The sequence below is a fragment of the Colossoma macropomum genome, unplaced genomic scaffold (assembly GCF_904425465.1).
Source record: "Colossoma macropomum unplaced genomic scaffold, Colossoma_macropomum, whole genome shotgun sequence".
Classification (NCBI taxonomy): Eukaryota; Metazoa; Chordata; class Actinopteri; order Characiformes; family Serrasalmidae; genus Colossoma; species Colossoma macropomum.
In genome coordinates this window covers 24,007,392-24,017,319 of record NW_023494809.1, presented here as the reverse complement: position 1 = coordinate 24,017,319, position 9,928 = coordinate 24,007,392, and the positions used below count along the sequence as shown (strand labels likewise).

At 39.8% G+C, this 9,928-nt stretch overlaps 1 protein-coding gene across 1 annotated transcript in view; it reads right to left on the bottom strand.

Annotated features, from left to right (window-relative positions):
* The window catches only part of LOC118798494 (death-associated protein), a 30,774-nt gene continuing 20,846 nt past the window's right edge, over positions 1-9,928 (bottom strand). The window contains exons 3-4 of the mRNA XM_036557872.1: positions 7,788-7,830; positions 1-574 (exon numbers count right to left, since the gene is read on the bottom strand). Of these exons, the coding sequence (XP_036413765.1) occupies positions 455-574; positions 7,788-7,830 (163 nt within the window). The 3' untranslated portion in view covers positions 1-454. The remainder of the gene's footprint in view (positions 575-7,787; positions 7,831-9,928) is intronic.

The following is a 9,928-nucleotide window of genomic DNA, read 5'->3' as shown; positions in this document are numbered from 1 at the left end:
GGATTTTATATTAACTCTTTATTCAGACAGCCACACCTAGTGCCTAATGCCTAATATCAATATATCTTCCACTGATGTCACAAAAGACATTTATACAATTTACATAATTCCAGAAACGATTGGTCTAAAACAGAAAAAATAAAGCTCAATTGAACCTCTCGTTAAATACACCCACAGAATTAACTAGGCAAATCTGCGTTTGGTGATGAAGCCCTCAAAATTTAGTGTCGTAAGGATCTATGAAAGGGAACAGAATAGGGCGATATAGTAGAGCAGTTTGTCATGATATTGGTCAAGGCAGGATGCTTGCAGGCACGAACATATGGGGTCTTGGGAATGCTTGAAGCCAGGAGGTCCCTGGTAACCTGAGCGCTGGGTTGGGGAGGGTTGGCAGGTGTGGTCCTGGACGCGGCCGGTGCGCTAGAGCCGGTGCGAGAAGAGGGGGGCTGCGGCCTCACTTGCGGGGCTGGTGAATGTGCTGGTTGATGTGGTGGGCCGGGGGGAGCTTCTGCACCGCTGGCACAGGTTTTGTATGGGCCACCTGAGCAGCAGCCGGGGTGAAGTCCTTATCCCCCTGAGGAGCATAACACCAAGCAGTTTGGGTTAAAGCAACAATACAAAAAAATGGGAAAATGTTCACAATTTCAGACTTCAAGATTGTTAGGCCACTGATTATGTGCCCCTCCAATTAACTGGTTTACCTGAGCTTCCACTGCTTATTTGCTACATTAGCCTTGTAGCTCCAATGCAAAAACTAAAGACTTTGGACACTAATCATCTTGGCTCATCACCAACATCTGGGGAGAAAATTGAGTACATCTGATTTTTTTGCACAGAGAATCTATGAAGTGTGTGAATGTCCCTGTTCCAAGAAACTGACCAGGACAGGCTAAACTGATTTACAAGCATACCTACAGAATGAGATTAACCTGAAATTGACCTATTTTTAAATAATGTTACGTCAGAACTCTAATGCTAATTTGTTCTGATGAGAAAAACAGCAAAGGAAGACTCTTCCTTTATTAACCCCAACAGGAAGAAAGAAGGCTTTTGTAGTGTGAAGATATTAAGGTAGACTTTCAGGTGGCTCATGATACAGATGGTGAAAGTGTTCTGAGCAGAGATTAGACCTGAGCTCAGCTGTATCTGTTAGTAATACCAAGGTTACATTTTCACTAAGCAGCTAAATCTGCCCACAAGACAAATATGAAACAGTAGAAATGGATGCATTTTCAATATATTGAACACAGGTGCCTAACAGAGACAATACAATAAGGGGGATAATATTATATGCACGTTCTGTTAGTTCTTAATACTTATAGTGATGTTCTAAGATAAGCTAACTTTCATTAATCAGATTTACTGACCATTTCAATGACAGTTTTAACAACCCCTTCATCAGCGATGACATGAGGGATCAAGTGATCCCTTGCTAATTAGCTGAATCACGTGTGTTCAATGAGGCAGTGTCCTGAAGTCTGCAGTGTTTTGGCCTGCAAGGACAGGAGCCTGACACATATGGACCTTTGTGAGAAAATGGATGCGAGGAAAAGGACACAGCAAATCAATTCAAGACAGTACATTCTGGTGCAGCCAAAAGGATGTCTAATTTGTATGAAAAGTGTTTTGATATTGTATGTTTAATATGTTATATGTAATATTCTATGTACATATAAGAGCTCAGTGTGGACAGGTTATCAAGACTAAAAATGTTTTTCCAAAAGCACTGTTGGATTAAAAAGAAATTTCAAAGCAGGATTTAAATTCAATTTTGTACAGCCTATTAATTTATCACATTATTTCACATTTAATTTGTGAGTTAATGAAAGCTGTTGCTGTTCCTACATGGTAATTTACCAGCACTATAATTGGAAAGCTGAGGCTTTATTTGCATGTTTGATGATGGGCTGTTTTGGGCAAGTTTCAGACAGAATTTTGCTATAGGGTCAGTTTCTGATGCAAAACTTGACAAAGTGGTTCATGTTGGGTTTGGATATAATTTTCTTGGGCTCAGGTCAGGTTCGGACCGTCTTTCGGGTCAAGTCAAAATCAGACAAAAAACTATTGGGCTGTATTCAGTTTTGGACCAAAACTTCAGGCCTGAATTAAGCTCTACTCAGTCATGAGAATTCGGTGAGAAATGCAGGGCAATGTATGGGGATACAAATACATTAAGTGACTCAGGAAGGCCATCATGCAAGATGTTCCATGAGACAGAAGCGAGTCAAAATCTGCGAGTGCATTCTGATCATGCTTGTGTGGTGTAATTGCAGATCAAGACACTTCAATACAAGTGCGGATTTAGATCTCCTCTAAAGCAAAAGGTGCTGATGGCCCAGAGCAAGGCCACGGCTCATAAATGTTCCCCAAGCAAGCAAACAAACACACATACACACACGCACACACTCTGGTGGAGCCCGATTAGCCTCAGCCTAATTAATACCAGCACTCTGCTGGGCGGGAGTCACAGGTCCTCAGATAAATAAAACATGAAAACCCTCTGAAACACAGCAGGAATACACAATGCAACCTGAGCGCTCACACACAGGCGCAGCACAAGAGGAGGACAATCGCAGCACGACTCAGACAGCTTTATTTCACTATCTGAGTGTGCAAGTTAGTGCATGTACGTGAAAGCGTGTCAGACAGAGTTTAACAAAGGTTATAACGCCTCTTCAGGACATTCAGCTATTCATATGTTGCCAATATTTGCTAAAACATCATTTTACTTACGATCAAAAGTATTGATTCATTAAAAATACAGTAAAAATAACCATTATTGTCCAGTGTTCATAAGAAGAAATGATACATGACAAAATATTGCTATATAAGTGCTTACATGGTAAACATCCTTAAGGTGCATTCTGGTCCAAAACAAAAGTTTAATAGGTTATTTGTTGTGCTACACCAGGGGTCACAAACCAAATGCTAAGAAGAGCCATTTAGTCCTTACGACAAAAATCAAACCACCTTGAGAGCCACAAAACATTATGTCCGTTTTACCATTGTGGCTGTAAATGTGTCTCAGTATGTGCTAATGTCCTAGTCTAGGGTAAAAACATTATATAAAGAAAACCGCAGACTTACTTTGCTCTGCTTTAAGCTTTAGGTCAGCTAACTCATAACGCTTTTCTCGAGGTGAATTAGCAGTTCTAGGCTACATTAACTCCAGCGACCATTTACTGTTAAAACTGAACCATCAGCAGAGCTTTATTTTACTGTAAAGGAGGATTATTTTATTTTTACCTAAAAAACTAATTCTGCTGTTCAGCCACAACAGGGCAGTTAAAAAGAGCCGCATGCAGCTCCGGAGCCGACCCCTGTATTATGGAGTATTCTGTAGCACAGCACCGTATGCCTCAGCCTCTGCTGTGGTTTTGGCAGAGTTCAGTGTTTTATATAATTTTCATGCTTTTGTTTATCGGTGTTCCACCACTTGGAATACCTGTGGTGTCAACCTGGCATGACTGCTAACCATTGATCTACAGGCTCATAAACAGAGCTAACAATAGTGCAACTCTTACTTCAGTCGTCAAACAAAACTCCGATTCTATCTTTCAACACAAAATGCAAGAGTTAAGTTTTTTACTCATACAGCACAGGAAAAGAAGTCAAACTGAGGTGAGGTATTTAGATAACCAGTCTCAGGAGCTTTAGCTTTTAGCTTGTCCTCCTAAGTCATTTGCCTTTTTAGTGATCCATTCTCTCCACTGTAGTGAAGATTTAAAGGCAGTACCTGCAGATAGTCGTACGCAATTCTTGAACAACCCTGTTCAAATTACATGTTTTGTTGATTGAAAACAACACATCCTCCACAGAGAACACACTTAAATATGGCATTTCTGCATATTTTAGTGCATAATTTCTATTTGTTGAGTTTAACATATTGAAAAAACATAAAATATGAAATGTAACAACGTTTTCCCCAATATGATAAATTCAGCAAATAGTCAAAGTCAAGTCAAAGTTTATTTATATAGCGCTTTTAACAACAGGTATTAACAAATAAACAGTAATTGTGCATCAAAATGTGCAGAAGCAAGTTCTCTGTGGAGGACAATTAATTATCCTATCATCCTATTATTCATTTTCACAACAGAACACAGAGTTTGACTGAGGTGCCTAAACTTTTGCATATGAGTGTACAGGGTTGCAATAAGATTATCATAGCATACTAATCTTTCTATCGTTAATGTTTGTTATCTATCTTCCTTCTGCATTCACCAGCTAATTAAAAAAGCCTCCAAAACTTCACCTCAAAAAAGTGGTTATTTTTCAAAAGAAGGGGGTTTCCGAGTCTTTAAAGCTGAAAACCTCACTCTAGAGACTAATGTAGCACTGCTGTAGGATGAGAGTGAGCATGTTTACAACAGAAATAAACGTTTTATTTTGGCTGGAGGGATATGCGACTAGCCTAGTACTACCCTACATATTTGAATATATATTTGAGTACATACCACACATATTTAAATCTCTTCTAGTTTTGCCATTTCTCTTAATGACGATTTTGAAAAAGGCCTTTTTGGGTTTAACAGCTACATCTGATTTTTTTTCCACAGTACTGTTGTTGATCACCGACCCTCTTATTATAAAATTGGGGCCTATTTTAAACTGAGTGGTACACTGTAATTTTCTACAACAACAAGTCTGCCTAGCAGCCCTGCAGTGGAGGGACATCCTCTGAGGTTATGGTCTAGTTATGAGACGGTGGTTCAAAATGAAAGTGAGTGAGTTCTACACAAAATCTGGCACATCATGCGCCAGACAATACTGACATTATTAATAGATGGGGTGGAACAAAGTGTGTACGTGCCAAAACATACACCCTCACTCCTCAGCCTCAGGCTCAGGCTTGTACTGTTGGTATGGGGATATAAGGCTATTTGACAGGAATCTGTTGATGCTCTTAACTATCTATTAGAGAAAATACTTGCTTTAAAAATAAATAAGTAAAAGACAGTACAGAAGCCTACAGAACAGGAAGAGATCTGATATTGATCAGGCTACAAGGCAAATAAGGAAATAACCTAACCTCCCTTACATCACTGTTCTTTGTGATCCTATGCAGTAAAACCTTTTTTTTTGCAGCTATGGTTTGCACTAGATACTCATCTAAAGCAGTTCTGAATTGCTTCATTTTACAATATAGCTTGTCTGGAGTGCAACACAGTGAGAATTCACAAAGCAAATCTACTGTTAACTCCTGTATTGACATAATACAAGCAGTAATGCAGTTGTTTTATTTTTTTTGATCTATTACAATCGTTATTTCTTAATCTTAATTTTTGCTGTCAATTTAGTTTTGCTCATTTTTCCTTTCTTTATTTCTGCTTTGTTTGTGTTTGATCCCTGTCTACATGCTGCATTGTATGTCTGCACGTTACATTGTTAAACAATAAAACAATATTATTAAAAGAAGTTTAAAGAACGTCCGTATAATGCAAAGGTTCTATATTATTTAAAGTTTCTGTTCAAGAATTTTTTGTTCAAGCCAAGAACTATTTAGGAAGCTTTATTTTTATGAACGCAGCTCAGAATTAAAAATCTTATCCAATTCTAGTGAACCGCAGAAGTGTCAGACACTAGGGCTGCATGATATGTCATGTTTTTATCATTATTGCGATGTGAGTTTCCATGATAAACACCCTGTTAAGGGCTGCGATGACAGAATGGATCACATTACTTCACACCTGCAGTGGCAAAGTGTTGTAATTCGATTGGCAAGAACGTACCAGTAGAAGCCCAACAAGTGGTTCCCTGTGCTGAACCCTGCCCTCCCATTTGGAGGAGTAACTGAATCATGCAGCTAAACGCCCCATTACACATGCACTGCTCAAAACTACTCTATCCTGAACTACTAGTCTGTAAAAATGCTTAAAAATATGATGACTGTTCTGACTATCAGTATTGTGTGTAAAATTCACAGACTGGAGGGTAAAATGTACAAAGCATTAATAGCTACTGTCACAACAAACCTGCATCACCATAAAGAGCTCTTACCATTTGTGTAGGTCTATATTGAAAATAAAAATGCACACATTCATTCAGGCTACAAACACGAATAAAACCTGTTCAATGAATCTTGACTGTTTTTAGACTGATAAATCTCAGCACAGAGCCGTGCAATATCTGTAGAATAACTGTGGCATACTGAGTCATACTGGAGAGCTCAGTGACTTTAAACATGGCATTGTCATTTGACGCCACCTCAACCACAAGCCAGTCTGAGATGAAAGTGTCTGGGTTTCCATGGCTGAGCAGCTGCACAAAAGCCCAAGATCACTACGCGCAACACCAAGTGTCTGCTGGAGTGGTATAAAGCACGCGGCCACTGGACTCTGCAGTGGAAAGGCGTCCTCTGATGAACCACGCTTCACTATCTGGCGGTCTGATGGATAAATCTGGGTTTGGCGAATGCCAGGAGAACGTTACCTACTGGAATGCATAGTGCCAACAGTAAAGTTTGGTGGAGGAGGGATAATGGTCCGAGGCTGTTTTTCAGGGCTTAGTTCCAGTAAAGGGTTAATGGTGCAGCATACAAAGAAACTTTAGACAATTACACACTTTGTAACAACAGTTTGGGGAAGACCCTTTCCTGTCCCAGCATGACTGAGCCTCTGTGTACAAAGTAAGGTAGATAAAGAAATGGTTTCACAAGCTTGGTGTGGAGGAACTCCAGTGGCCGGCACAGAGCCCTGACCTCAACCTTACTGAACACCTTTTGGATGAACTGGAATGTTGATTGTGAGTGAGCCAGGCCCTCTCATCCAAAATCCACACCTGACCTCGCTTATGTTCTTTTGACTGAATGGGCATGGATTCCCATAGACACAGCCCAAAATCTTGTGTAAAGTCTTCCAAGGAGATTGGAGGCTGCTGTCACTGCAAAGGGGAAAAATGTATGCCCAGGGTTTTGTAATGGGACATCCAAGAACCTCATATAGTTTATGATAATCATGTGTCAACATACTTTTGGCCATACAGTATGAGTAGCTATTATTATTTTCTTATTTTATTTTGCACAAATATTGAATGGTAATTTTGTATTTTTTGCCATTTTCTTACGCTAGAGGTTAGTTAGATGTCCGTTTACATAATCAAAAAAGACTTTTTTGTCTGTTTACACAACAAAGAAGTTATTTTGATGTCTAACAGCTTTATCGAACATCTCATTGTATGTCTGTATTATGCAGCCCTTTTAGAAACCTAAGCAACTTGCATAGGTTTTTTAATTAACTTAAAGTTTGCTCTCTTGTCATTTGGATATATTTCAGAATCAGCAGTGTGGGTTAGCTGACTACACCCTTGCACACCACTTCTCCAGAAAAGCTGAATGAGGGTCTTCACTGAAGCAAAAAACAACTAGAGCTTTGCAATGCGGCCCTGACACTGAGTATGTGTTTCCGAAGCCTTCCATGGGCTTTCTTTGATCCTCCAAGAGAAGCACAGCCTCTCTTCTCTGTTCTTTCATGTGAGCATCTGGACTCTCCAGAGAGACGAGGTGAAACACGGTACCTTACCTGTACATACGCACACACACACTCTCACGCAGAGCTAAGACATTTACAGAGACTGGCAGAAACCCAGAGGGCACGTCACACAGCATGTGAATTATACATTATGTGCAGTTTCTGAGCATATGTCTAAGGACATTCTGAAGAAAGTGCAAAGCCTGGTAAAGCTGGACCACCTGCAGAAATCCAAACCTTCTAATCACATCAGACATTCGATTATACTGGTGTGCAGTAGATGATTTATATCACTGTGAAGGGATAAAGGTGGCCTACCTTAGTCACCACTCCAGAGACCACAACCACTGGCTTTGGTGGGCTGGAAAGAGAAAAACATTGCATATGAAAAACAGACATCACAACACTGCAAATGAACACATACAAACAAACAAACTTAAATAATCTGAAGACTTCACAAACTACTATAAATTATTTAGTAAACACTATGAAACTAATATATGCATATATAGGCATATATTTAAGCCTGTCACTACTGATCATATTAGCAATCGAGTAAGCTACTGATTGACAATTATCAGTAATCAATGTTGAAGAAATAGTCAATTAATACAAACAGACCATAACAAACCATGTACAGCTTTTCAAAGTTTTCAACATATTTTGCAGGGAAAAAAAAAAACTTGACAACGATGCACATAACGGGTCAGTTTCTGCCTCCCTGCTGTAGGGGAGACCAGTAAGACAATTTAGAGACCTATAGGACAAGTATTACTATGCAGGCATGAGGCATGAGGCAGCCGGCTAGTGAGAACATTATTGCATGATTTCAAACAGCATAAAATGTCACATTATGAAATCGGGCTGGGTGAATTTCCAGTCTTTTCAGGGGGAGGAATCTAATGTAGAACACAATAAAAAACAACAGAACAGAAGCTGGTCAGCTCGTGTGAGGACAGCGATTTTGTCAGAAAATTTAAATTTATTCAAGGAAATAACAAATAACACAGGACCCCTTCTAGTTCAATTTTGTCTCTCTTATGGGGGTCCCTTTATATTTATTGGAAGTCCAGAAACCTCCTCTCCATCAATTTGAACCCTGTGCACAAACATACACACACACACACAGAAACAAAGACACACACACAAACACACACACACACACACACACACAGAAACAAAGACACACACACACACACACACACACACACACACACACCTGCCTTCTCTAAAAAAAATAAATAAATAAATGCACAAAAAAGAAGAAAAAGGAAGAAAAGCTGACAAATGTGAACATTTGAACAGATTAACCTCTACCCACTTTACTACACTCATGAACTGACCAATTACAAATCAGTAAGGGGCTGCACCACTTGAGGAGGGGACCGATGATGTACACCCTCAATTACTATCAATGTAGGCTTAGTTGTAATGTTTACAGATTGGCCATACGTTCACGTGTTTCTATGTGCAGTTTTTATACATTAGCCCGTAGTAACAAGCCCATAATGTTACCGGCACTCCAGGAATTATCCCAGGAATCTTCCTATTACTCATTAACATCATGCCAACTGCCAATTAATTCAAGCTGATTCACTGAGAATTGATTGAGACCATTAATTTTGTTTTTAAATGATTGCTTGAATTTAATCAAGCAATCAATGCAGCCTTAATGTAGTTACAACAGTGAAAACTGAGACGTAGGCCCACCTACAGGCTTTGGCTTAAGGGCCTAAATAAAATTAACCAACACATATTAAAAATACAAAAATAAATGCACAATAAACACTGTTTATCTCAATTAGCTACTGATTTCACAAATGTAATGGCAAAGGATGTGCAAAACTGCACTCTCTTCTTGGCTTTAAACCAAACTGAAATGGCTGCTTCAGCACGGTCAAACCTGAGATTTCATTATTTCCATCCACACGATGTAGACAGAGGCAGAGCCACAGCCAATCACACAGATACACTTGCTGATTACGTCAAGGTCAACAAGCACTGCCATCCTGGCTGCTAGGTTTGTCTTGTGAGCGCTCAATTAGGGCCTTCTCCCATTCCCCTGCAGAACAAGCTCCCCGCCTAGCTCCGCTATCAGCAGCAGGAACGGCCATTTGCACGCTCAAGTGTAAATAATGGGCCATGTGGACAGGATGCTAACGCAAGGCTAGCGTTAGTGTGACCATTACCAGATCAGGCTAATCTCAGATTCAGCCCATGAGCAAGGAAGCATATTCATTCCACCAAAGCTAATGGTCGGATTATTATCAGCGTAATTACAGCTACACCTAAAAATAGCCTGAGAGGGTGTACAGTCCTATTTGAAAGCTAAGCAAGGTAGTGTGGAGTTTTGCCAGGGCATGCGTGAGGATCCAGTGATATGAAAGGCAATTACAGATAGTAGAAAATAGCACTGAGTCAGTTCCTCAGCATTTAGGTGAAATGCTGTAGTATGGTGG